At 50.4% G+C, this 12,361-nt stretch overlaps 1 protein-coding gene across 3 annotated transcripts in view; it reads right to left on the minus strand.

The window, feature by feature from the left end:
* Positions 1-2,374: 2,374 nt before the first annotated feature.
* Positions 2,375-12,361, minus strand: part of PI4KB (phosphatidylinositol 4-kinase beta) — a 57,105-nt gene continuing 47,118 nt past the window's right edge. For all 3 annotated transcript variants that reach the window (XM_065574143.1, XM_065574142.1, XM_008170339.4), the window contains 5 exons: positions 11,952-12,075; positions 11,597-11,862; positions 10,730-10,862; positions 10,058-10,178; positions 2,375-6,120 (listed from right to left, as the gene is read on the minus strand). In XM_065574143.1, coding sequence (XP_065430215.1) covers positions 5,939-6,120; positions 10,058-10,178; positions 10,730-10,862; positions 11,597-11,862; positions 11,952-12,075 — 826 coding nt within the window. In that variant the 3' untranslated portion in view covers positions 2,375-5,938. The remainder of the gene's footprint in view (positions 6,121-10,057; positions 10,179-10,729; positions 10,863-11,596; positions 11,863-11,951; positions 12,076-12,361) is intronic.

Below are 12,361 nucleotides of genomic sequence, written 5' to 3' on the forward strand. Positions count from 1 at the left end.
ACCAGCAGCTCCCAGAAGCCAGCTCCGGCCAGCAACAGTTGACACATTGTCCAGTTGGGGTACAGTCCCATCTACACTAACCCAGCAGGGGAGCTGCTCCCATCAATGCTAGGCAGATGGCAAACATTGCTTCCCAACAGGGCTAACCAGCTTGGACCGCTCAGGTGGTGGGTCTGGTACTAGCTGCGGGTAGAGCCATAGGAAGTTGGAGCGAGACCACACGAACGAGAGGGGCAAATGCTGGTTTCTGCAGGGACGGGGGGAAGGAGCAGGCAGGTGGGAGAGACAGAGGGTCTTATCCTCCATCCCAAAATGTCTCCCTGATGCAGTTTATGGATTAAATTACCCTAATGACCCTGACCCCTTTTATGGGGTCAGGCACCCAACCTACCGATGACAGGTTCTGCTCAGGAGAAAGACCCAACCTAGAGTCACCTGGGAGTAGCCAATTACCTAAGTGGCTGGGCAGAAGTTAATTAGTTAAGAACTGCCTGGCTGGCCTTATAAAGGGCTATGGGGACTCAGGCAGGGAGCCCTAGAACACAGAGGTTGCTCTTGAGCAGAGAGGTTTCTCAGAGGAGCGGTTTAGAGGGCTCACCAGAAACGGGGACCTAGGAAAGGTGCTGCTGGAGGGGAGCAGCTTCGGAGATGGCGAAGAGTGGCAAAGCCCTAGGGAGACCTGGTCCCAGTGACAGGACCAGGTTGCTGGGGAACGACGCCCCACTCCAGAGAAGAGCTGCAGTGATTCGATCTCTCTGGAGAGGCCCGAGTCCAGAGAGGGACCCTTCCCCAGGTGATGACAAGAGGCCTGACTGCCAAGAAGGATCCCAGGTTGATGGGGCCTTTCTGGCCATGAGCTGGGACAGGGGGACTTGGGTAGGGCCGACAGACTAAGATTAGTTTGCCCCTCCCTGGACGCTGGGGGTGAAGACTTGCTGCACAGCGGATTGGCCTTTGTTTAAATAAACCAGACCCCTGAAGGGGCTTCGTTTGCTATGTAAGAACTTCACTGAACTTACTGAAAGTCCACTGGGGAAACTGAGGCAGGGACACAAACTCAGCACCAGGCCACCAGGGGGTGTGCAGGGCAACAGGGAGAGCACCCATACTATTACAGGTCCCTTCTGGCCTCTATCTCAGACTCGTGCTTGTCCAGTGCACTGAGTGCGCTGCCTGGCTTTCCAGAACACTTCCCCTTTCTTACGAGGGTTCTCCACTCCCCGCATCCAATTCTGCGGGGACGCAGCCGAAGCCGCTCGGCCACTGGAGAGCCGGGCTTCATGCCAGTTTAAAAACTGCAGGGTTTGCCGCTGGCAGGGCAGAGATCCCAGTCCGAGGTAGAAGGAAAATGGGCAGCAGCCCCATACACTTCTAATCAAACCCTACAATTTCACAGCTCTCTGCCCGGGGGCCAGGCCGCCGGGGCACATGGGAATGGGATACAGAGCCTTCCCCATCTCCAGGGCGTTGGGTCAAATGCAACCCAGCATGGGGAGTCAGAGGAGGGGCGTCGAGAACCCCAGCTCTGCTGCTGATTCGCATGACTTCCCGGCTCAATGCCTCCGACTCCATTGGCCACATAGCTCAACAATCCACCCTGAGATCCAAATGGGAAGCAGGGCTCATTCCTTCACCCGCATCCTCTCCGGGAACGATAGTTCTGCAGGCAGAGCTCAGGGACACACGTGCTTCCCTCAGCGAGACCTGTCTCACCCTGTGACTGCCAGTGGTGTGGCACAGACGTGATTGATTAGATCTGTCAACCACTCAGTTAACGATGCACGAGGGGGAACAGAACCCAGCTCCCGCTCTGCCATAGCTGAACTGGCTCGGTAGGGCTGCTAACTCAAGTCAGATCTCATCCCCATCACTGACTCCAATACCCACCAGGAGAAGATCTACCAGGTAAGGTCGGGCCATTATTTAGACATTTCCGTTCCCCAAGTCTAATTCCAGCACCTTAAGCACAAGACCATCCTTCTGCTCCGCCGCTGACTCACTGCATAGCCTTCATCAAGTCATAGCAGGGTGCCTCAGTTTCCCCACGTGTAAAATGAGGATAATGCTTACTCACCTGTGTGTAGTGCTTGGAAATCCTCTGACGAGGATTAGTATTCAAAGGAGGTTAAAAAAAACTAGATCTGTCCTGAAAACCGCAGTTAAGTTCAAGATCTGCCCCCAGGGGTCCTTCGGGGTCAAACTCGACCACATGCATTTAATCTGTTTTATGCAAGCCTAGGGGTGTGATAGAAAGAGGCAGGCTTGGAATACATAGGAAGCGCGAAGCAATCTTTCCCACCAGAGCTTTCCCCTGGAAGCTTTTTCTTAAGCCGTCAGCAATTAACGAGACGCAGTCAGCAATTTCTGCACCAGATTTTGTTTTTTTAAAAAGGACATTTTATTAGAAACCAAGTTCTGGTTGTATATTTTATTTCTGAGTTTGGCCCATCCTTACTGAATAGGAAAATAAAAAATCCCCACACATTGAAAGGTTCACATACAGTCCGTGTAGCCAGCAGCAGCTGTCAGAAAGGGTGTTCGCTTCTGCTCAAGGAGAGGCCATTCCTATGGCCTATTAGGATCTTATTTTTGTCCCTCTCCTCTTGCGGTCAAGCAGCCCATCCCCTTTTAGCTGTTCAAACGTACTCTCCATGAGGATGTTAAATGAAAACTACATTCCATAGGCTCCCATCCAGATTATGTAGCAACAATCTGCAGAAGTCACCCAACTGGCTGGGTAACTTGTATATAGGGACACCATTTCACTTGCTACTTGCAGCAATGCTGTTACTATGGGCTCAGTACATCCGATCATGGGGTATCCGTATGTCATTTGCTACATTAAAGGGGAACCTGGTTGCCGTTCATTTCCAGGTCAATATAAACGCAGAGGGGGAAGCTAAGAAGCAAGATGGAGTCATTTGAAGTGTCTGCTTGGGGCTTTTTTACAGCCAAACAAGCTTGAGTCGCGGCAGGAGCTGAAACATGACGTTAGCAACTAAAGCAGTTTCCTGACAATTCAACAGGCTGTTAAGTGACATACAAATGAGTAAACGAAGCCTAAATGTGACCCAAAAGTTAAATCCCAGTGATCCCCACCAAAAAAACAAGCCAACTGCTAAGTTTTAAAACGATCCTTTCGCTGCTCCGAAATTTAGTAGTAGCCAAAATGACCAACACGTCATGGGCTGCTGCTACAAATTGCTACCCTCAGAATTACCACTGCCAGGTTGATTACAGGAGTGTAACCTCATTCAACACAGCAGCCTGCAAATCTGCTTCTGTGTACAAAATGTGACAAGTATCACTAATTTTTCCAACATTCATAGTTACTTTTTGCCCTTCTATTAGAGCAATACCACCCCGCCCCACACACTGATCATCCAAACAATTCTATCATTTCTAGCTCCACCCCTCTGGCGCTGCAATGCTGGGTCTTTCCCACAGAAATTCAGATTGTTCCTTAAAATCTACGGCCCCTTTTCCGAGCCATTGCTGGCTGCTCCTGGAACAGCTGAGTCACAACCGCAGTTACACGGAGGAACTGAAGGGGAAAAATTAAAACACAGAACGGACAAACAAACTAGGTCAGTGTTTTGTTGTTTTTTGTAATGAAACTAATGCTAGGTCCTTTTCTATTCCCACCTGCAAGGATGAGAATATTGCTACCCAAGCGTTCCCCACTCTTCACAAAGTCAATGTTTATGGAAATGAAGCAGACTCCGTAACACAAACGGAGGATTCAGTCTCAAAGGATCGGTGGAAATTAAAGCATGGGTGTGTGTGTGCGCAAACAGAGGAGAAGAGTTTCAGACCTTTCATCATTCCTTCAGCCGACAGTAAAAAGCCATACCTTACGTTTTGCCAATCCATTTCCAAACTGGTAACAAGAATAAACTGGTTTTGAGAGCAGAGAGTGACGGAAGATTATGCTCCCCCCCCCCCCCACCTGTCTTTTTTAACTGCATTTGGGAGACAGTTAAGCCTAGCTCGCTGCTCATCTGTTGGGCTGCAGGAGGGTACACAGTGGTTTGAACTTCTGGTCGCAAAACTTGGAAATACTGCCTCTTCCTGCCAGAAACCTCTATCCCATAATGTTAAAATACAGTTCAAAAAATGCTAAATAATCAACATGGCAAAGTAGCACTAAACAAACACACCTATTAACATGAGAGTCCGCAACAGGAGTCGATGGGGGGTGGAGGAGAACAAGGACTGAGGTAACAAATCACATACACTCAGGTAGTAGGGGATTCCACCCTCTGATCAGCAGCTGCAGGAAGTCTGAATACACTGAGGGGAGACAGGACAAGGGAGGGGACTCGTGTCTGAATAGAGTTATATTAATACAGAGAAATGGAGAAGCTTCAACAAATCAAACCTTGTTGCTCTTTATAAAGTACAGATGCGCTCAGCTGGACAGTAGCGGAAAGGGAGTTTTTAAAATGAAATCAACCCAGCATAGAGTTATTTCCGTGCCCTGGATCTATATGCCAAACAGCCTGGACTTACGACTTCACAGCTGCGTTCTACTGGTTCTTGGCAATAACTTTGTGCTTGTCAGCATCTGCTTTTGACCTGTTTCCGGGGATGAAAAATTAGCACGATCACTTCTTTACTTAAAACTGAAAAAAGGCACTAGCTATGCCCTGCTTGCCGCAAAACTAAAGATCATTCTGTCTCCTGAACTCTAGCTAGGTATGCTAGCAAGGTAAGATGGATAATAAGCCTAGACTTCAGTTACCCTAGGGAGAGAACTAGCAACATCAGTCCACGTTTTGCCTCACTCCCTGGGAGCCATGAAACTTGGCTCAGGGCAAAGTACACCACCGAGAAGGGATGGGACAGGTTATAACCTCCAGGGGAACATTCTGCATTTAGAGGTCCGATCCAGGTAGATGTAAAAACTCCTCATCCACGGAAATGTAACCCCTGTGCGGATACCACACACAAAGCGATGTGTAGCCCCGCTGCTGAGTTCAAGGCAGCGTGAGTTCAGGGATCATCAGCCAAGGACAAGACATTCAGTGTGGCACAAACCCATGAAGCATTCAGTCTGATATTATTGCAGGGGAAAGCTTCACAGCCCCAGATTTGTGGAACAAAGTCAAAAAGGTGCCCAAAGAAAGACAGATGGGCATGCGGTTGCATGGCCAGACTATGAGAGATGTGGATGAAAGGAAACAAAAATATCTAAGTCCTAATAACCCTACGCTCCAGAAGGTGAAGACTGTGCTACATGGGTTGTGTCTAGTCACCTATGATCTCAAGACACGTTTGTTGTCTAACTTGCAACTTAAACTTACATTAAAATGTGCAAAGGGTGAAAAAAGCCAAACCAACATCAGGAGAGTCAAATAATGCTGACGATGCTGTACAGGAACATGCAGGGTTGGGGGCTGATGGGGATTCACCTCAACTGCATTCAAGTGGTGCTAGCAGAAGGCTCAAAATATCAGCAAATACCAGACTCAGGGAGGAGGATGGTTTTGGCCCCCTCCACCCCAGGCCCTAAACATTTATGAGATTGTGGAAGAGTTCACAGGACATCAACAGGCATAATACTGAAATAAAGATGGGAGGAACTGATGTACACATGGTTCTGGTGTCTAGCAGATGCTCTGTTGTCCACAGAGCGCTGATGGCTTTGTCTCACCAACGCCTGGACCCCGCGGTCACATTAAACGTGATCGCCGTGGTTGCCACATGATCCTTTTTGTTTTAGTCAATTTCACGCGTGGATTTCGCTTCTCTGAACACTGTTTTTTGTTGTGGTTGGTTTGAGAGTCCGGTAAACCCAGCACCCAGGAGGTGCTACTGCTTGGCTCCCTTCACCACAAGGGGCAAGACCTTTTCCCTCGGCCGGGTGGTAGGTCTCCAGCTGGGCACTGTGGCCACGATAAAAGCCATCCTCGAGTTGGTGGCAGGGGCGCAGCCGTCACATGATGCCATTGGTGAGGTACTGGAAGCCATCATAGAGTTTGGTGGTGATCGACCGCATGCTGCCGTCCACCATCTGTTCAATGAGCAGCTGCAGCTGCTCCTCCGTCATGTTCATGTGGAAACGCTCCTTCAGGTTGCGGATGGTACTGGAGCCATGGAAACAGGGCAGCTGAGAACCTAACACATGGGGACAGAGGAGGAGACGAGGAGCAGAGTTAACAGTGAATTCCAAAGCAGCGGGAAGAACTTACACAGAATAGTTGAGAGTCGGAGCAGCCTGGTTTGGGAAGCACGTTTTGCAACTGCTGTCTAGTAATGACAGTGAAACCTGCACAGAGGGTCCCATTAAGGTCTTGTCTGCACTAGGAAGCGACAAGAACAAGTGTTCACAACCACAGCATTGGTCCACACGGTCAGCTGGTGTAAAATGGAGTAGCACCATCAAGTCCAATGGAGTTGCACAGACATATGACTAGCGGGGATCTGCCCCACTAGTTCCAACGGAGCTGCAGCCATTCACAGCAGCTGGAGAGCTGGTCTTCAGTATAAGCAAGGACATACATTTCACCCATCAACTGGGGGTGGCTAACTCATCCAGGCTAGGGTTAACAGACCGGCTGACACAATGTTACGGTTGTGTGCTGTGTGGTGCTTAAGGCAGTCTAGTTAAGGAGCTAATACAGGAAAGCAGGCAAAGCCCGAACGAACGGACAACCCCTAATTTCTTAAGCGACCACTTTAAAGTCCCCCGAGGATTCCAATACAATACTGTTTGATGTGTAATTGAAAGCCAGTCTCTGCCAGGTGAGGAATACCTCGGTGGATGCTTGAAACAGGTGCCCAGTGGAGGAATGTGACTGATTCCCCATTTCCTTCCCCCACTGCACCACACAGACTTTGAACTGTGATACCCTAACCTGGGCTCTTCCCAACTCACCCTGCCGTGAAACTTCAGCCAAATGCAGCGGGGGAGGGGAGGGAGGGAGGAAGAGCTGCTGATTCAGGGTGAGGGTTACCAACTAGTTATTCTGCATGTGTGCAGCATCCTTGCTTGGCGCTGGAGGGTTTTACAGTCTGGGATATAGAACTGCAAAGGAAGTGTTGAACCACACCAGCAACAAGTCATTTGGAAATGGTCCAACAAGGCTGCTGCTAGCTGGTCTCTAGCCTGAGTGGCCAGACAGGCGTGCAGAGGTCAGTGTGCAAGTAGAACTGATGAATGAGGTTGTAACTCTCTCCGTAACTGGGTGTGTGTGGAGGTAAACGGTGTTTTTAATGTACTGGGGTGGCAACTATGTTTGAGGACTGCAGGGGGTCAGACTACGTGGTCATAACGGTCCTTTCTGGCCTTAACCTCTATGAATCTATGAACTGCTTCAAGCTTGGTTACTTGCTGCAGGGAGAGCTGCGAACTAGCTAGGAGTAAGAGACTGCAACCCAATGCAGAGAGAGGGCACTGTGTAGACATCATCAGAACACTGACGTGAATGTCCAGTGAAACAATGAAATAGATTAAGACTGGTGATTGCCCTCTGTGTAATTTTAAAGGGGAACAGACCCAATTCACTTGCAGCTAGGTGGGACCTTCCACTGTGCAATGGTATAAGATTGGATGGTTATTTCCACTCCTCTAATCTAGGTAGCTAAGTGTGTTATAGTAGGGAAATAAAGTTACAATATCTACAACATTTTTGATTTCCTTTTCCCTCTGCTCTTATGACCAGGCTGGAAACAGAACCCAGATTCCCAATACTCTCTGCTCTAACCATTAGACGACCTGACCATAGGATCCTAGCTGCAAAGCTGTAGCTTGGTGATGCATCCCCTGAATGCTTGCGTTAGGGCAGGGGTGGGCAAACTACGCCCGCAGGCCGGATCCGGCCCCTCAGGGCTTTGGATCTGGCCCGCGGGATTGCCCCCCCACATGGCGCTGTGCAGCTCTACAGAAGCGGCTGGCACCACTTCCCTGTGGCCCCCAGGTGAGAGGGCAGAGGGCTCCGTGCATTGCCCTTGCCTCCAGGCACCGCCCCCCGCAGCTCCCATTGGCTGGGAACAGGGAACCGTGGCCAATGGGAGCTTTGGGGGAGGTGCCTGGAGGTGCAGCAAGAGCAGCGCACGCAGAGCCCTCCGCCCCCACCTCCCTCAGGGGCCCACAGCGCTGCCTGGAGTGGCGCAGGGACAGGGACAGGGACAGGTGTGCAGGGAGCCTGCCCTGGCGCGCGCCGCTGCCTCCCTGGAGCTGCTTTAGGTAGGCGTCGCCAGGCTAGAGTCCAAACCATGCCTGCACCCCGCCTCCCAAGTCCCTGCCCTAAGCCCCCTGCCTACACCTTGCACCCCAACTCCCTGCCCTGAGCCCCCTTGTACATCCTGCACCCCTCCTGCTCCCCAACGCCCCGCCCTGAGCTCCCTGCTGCATCCTGCACCCCTGTGCACCCCAACCCCCTGCCCTGAGCCCCCTCCCACACCCCTGCCGAGCCCCCTCCTGCACTCCGCACCCCTCCTGCACCCCAACCCCCTTCCCTGAGCCCCCTCATACACCCCACACCCCTCCTCTGCCCCAATCCCTTGCCCTGAACACCGCAGCCCCTCCCACACCCTGCACTCCCTCACGCACCCCAACCCCCTGCCCTGCATACAATTTTCCCACCCAGATGTGGCCCTCGGCCCAAAAAGTTTGCCCACCCCTGCGTTAGGGACAGTTTCCCTGGTCCTGTAAGGGGAATGTAATGAATATAATCCTGCTGCAGTGAGGTTAATAGAGTGGAACATTTATCAGACTAAGATCTCAGCTGTCCCAGCCAACCTCCCCCCCCCGCCCCCACTCAACTGGGGCTGCTCTAACCTGCCACGGTGCTTGGACATTGCCTGGAGCCTGCAAGAGAAAGCAAAGCTTCATGGCAGGTTTGACCATGCACCGCTAGATGGCGGGCAGGCAGCAGTGACACCCCCGTCCTTGCACAGAGGATTGGGTGGGGGGAGCTCAGAGTGCCAGTCTCAGTGCAGACACTACTAGTTGGGGAGCACTGGGCCGCTAGCCCCTTTAAGATCTCATACAATAGCAAACTTATCTGTGAATATTCTATTCTGCTTCCTGACACTCACAGACGACCTGCACTGCCGTATGGACCTGGCTCTGCTGGCTTTCTCCGAAACATCTCTGGCAATCTAGAGGCCAAACTGACACACACTCAGTTATTGGCTTGCTTCTCTCCACACTTCAAGCGGCCACAGGAGCATTATGATTGGCAAACCATTTTCCCCATGGCAGGCAACGTTGCAAATTACATTTTAAAGAAAGGAGTCAAGATCAGCAAGCGAGGTGCCTGCTTTTCAGAAGCTCGGTCCTGCCAAACCTATTTATCTTTCCACAGACCCCCCCCCCGCCCCACACACACACACAGTAGTTAAATAGTAGGTTAGACGACATACACAGAATGAGATAGGATCAAAGCATGCTGCCGTTTCCCAGCATTAGCAGTTTGACTGAATGCTTACAGGAGTGTCATGATAATTCTCCTCTAGTTCTTTTCCTCACAGGAGCTTAAAGGGCTGTCTATGCACTAATCCTCACAACGCCTTCAGATAGGCAGGGGCGCCACTTAAATTTTCCCTTAAGTCAGAGCACTTGCTGCTCCCATTGACGTAAGCTGGACTTACGGGTGGTGCTCGGCACTTCTGAAAATCAGCCCCTAAATGACTCTTCCAAAGTCACACAGAGTGAGTGGGAGAGCTGAGAACAGAACCCAGGTGACCTGAGTCCCAATCCCCCGCTCTCACCATTTCACAAGACCTCCTCCACGCATCCTCTATATTCAAATCACTACAATTCAAATGAAATTATACGGATGCATCATGGGTCTCGCACAAAGATCTAATACTGTCTGAACGGCCAGATTTTCATGTGGTGTTGAATGTCTGTTTTCCATGTGGGAACACTTGCCCAATGCTGCGCAATGAAAAGAAAGACCATTTGGAGGGCAGAGACAGGGAGAAAAATTCTGCATCTAGCCTTAGCTGTCTCCCCTTTCACAGCACAGGTGTGTGAAATGCCCCTCGGTGTCCTGTCGTGTGTAAGAGCAGGTGGGAGCCATGAGGCCGGAAAGCAGTGCCATACCTTGCTGCATTATCTCCACAATCTGCACGACTTTATCCATGTGCTTTCGGGCAGCGATGAGGCCTTGCAGCATCAGCATCTTGTAGTAGTTAAACATATCACCATCCAGACCGCCCATGACCTGGAAAGCAGATCAGACAGTGAGCACGGGTTCTAGTGACATGCCAAAAGCGTTCCTTAGAGAGGAAATTCCAACAGCAGCCCTGCCAGCAAGGGCAGCTGGGAAAGCACATCAGGAATTATTTAAAAAGGCATCTTTATTTGAAGGATCTAACTTTATGGTAAGACTTTGCACTTCTATATCAACTTTCTTCCTAGGATCTGAGAGTTCTTTAGGAATAAGAATGGTCTCTTCTACAGTGCCGTTCATTTGAATACTTTGCAGAAATCAATTACAATTCTCGTAACTACTCTTCCACAAGAAGTAGGAATCACCCCTCTTGTACAGATGGGGAAACTGATGCATAGAGAAGAAGGGATTTGCCCAAGATCACAGAGGAAGTGTATGGAAGAGAACCCAAGAGTCTGGGGTTCCAGTCCCCTGCTCTAACCACTAGACCACACACCCTCCCAAATCTGGGAACAGAACTCAGGTTTCCTGACTCCTGATCCTGTGCCTCAAACCACAAGACCCTTTTCCTTCCTGGCAGAATTTAGCTATAGTTCACTTACATCAACGAACTCCGTCGTGAGCTTGAAGGCAGATGTCTCGAAGCCAAGGTTCCTGGGGGAGCTGGAGAGAATGAACCCAAAATCTATATGGATGATGTGTCCATCTGCATCCAGCAATATATTGCCGTTGTGCCTTGAAGGGAAACGAGAACGAGAGAGAAAACGATCAACGAGCTCATATTTCAGACACCACCTCCTTGCCAGCTGGAGAACCACATCCCCACACGGTAAAGAGCTGAAAGGTCCTCACCCAATGTGGAGGAGCAACTGCTTGAGCACTGACAAAACAAATAGGTACTGGCTTCAGTTTAAGCCAGCAGCATCACCTGTTAATGTCAAGTACACACAGGGCTGTACATTTTCTCTGCCTCTTGTACAACACTACCAAAAAATAACGTTTTAACTAGGTACATATATGGGGGTTTATTGCTTACAAAACAGCCCTGCAATTACACAGCGAATGCTCCAAGCAGCCCGGCTTCAACACAAACGAACTCTCACTACTGAAATTTCAGGTTCCCCTATGGTGACACACCAGCCACTTCCCACTGTTCTGATTCCCCAGCAAGCACCATGAGAGTATGCCACTGCTCTCAGGGATTCCCTGACACATACAGCGGGGAGAGGGAGAAGACACGGAATGAGGTAAATGGAATCTTGAATAATGGATGCCATTTTGGAAAGTCCTTCAAACCTTACTACCCACTTTGGGGGGTTTAATACACTTCTCTAAGGGTCAATACTCAAGACAGCAATTCCCTGATTGCCGCCCTACAGTGGTTGGTCCCAAGGCCCGATGGGCAAGGATGGCATGGAAATTCTTTGTGCTCGGACTGCAGCCTCTTCACTCCAACACACAGGGCCCACCTGTCTTTGACCTGTAGCAGGTAGCACACCAGGCAGTAGCCTGCACAGCTCTGCACAAAGTTCCTCTGGGCCGTCAGAAACGCTTCGGTAGTGTAGTTGCCATGCTCCTGGAGGAAGTAGTCCAGCAGTGAGAGCTGGGATTGTTTCTTGACTTGGTGGATAGACACTGCGTTGACAACCGGCTCGATCATGCCGCTGTCTGCGGAGATGACGAGGATCTTGTATGGCTTGATCCACAAGGGCACGCGCTCCTGCTCCCAGATAGACTGAAAAAGAGAGTGTTGAGTCAAACGCACCAATGGGCTGCGTTTACAGACCCACAGCACTAGTGGGCGGTGTCTTGCTCTTTTCCTACCTGCAGTTGTTTAAGGACCTGGAACGCTAACAACTCTTGCCGGAGGTCATCTCCGCATTTGACAATCACCGAGAGGAGGCGCCAGTTTGGAAGATGGCCATAAGGGGAGCCTTCCCTGATCCGCCTGTGGGGAAATCGCAAAGGGTTAAAGACCGAGGAGAACCTCTGCCTGCTCCATGGGATCTCTGGAAAGAGCCTAGCACAACAGCGTAGTAACAAGACAGCAGCTGTAAGTCAGTACCAAGAGGTGGATTTCGAGTCAAGAATTTCTAGGCTAGGGATATTTCTCTTTCACTGCTGGCATGTGCTTAAATGCTTTGCTAAACAGGGATAGTCTTCAGTGCTTTGCTGACTTGGGGCTTTAGGACTGTCAGTTCTTGGAGCCGGGACAGTCATTTATTATGTTTGTA

This window comes from Chrysemys picta, chromosome 20, assembly GCF_011386835.1.
Source record: "Chrysemys picta bellii isolate R12L10 chromosome 20, ASM1138683v2, whole genome shotgun sequence".
Taxonomy (NCBI): Eukaryota; Metazoa; Chordata; order Testudines; family Emydidae; genus Chrysemys; species Chrysemys picta.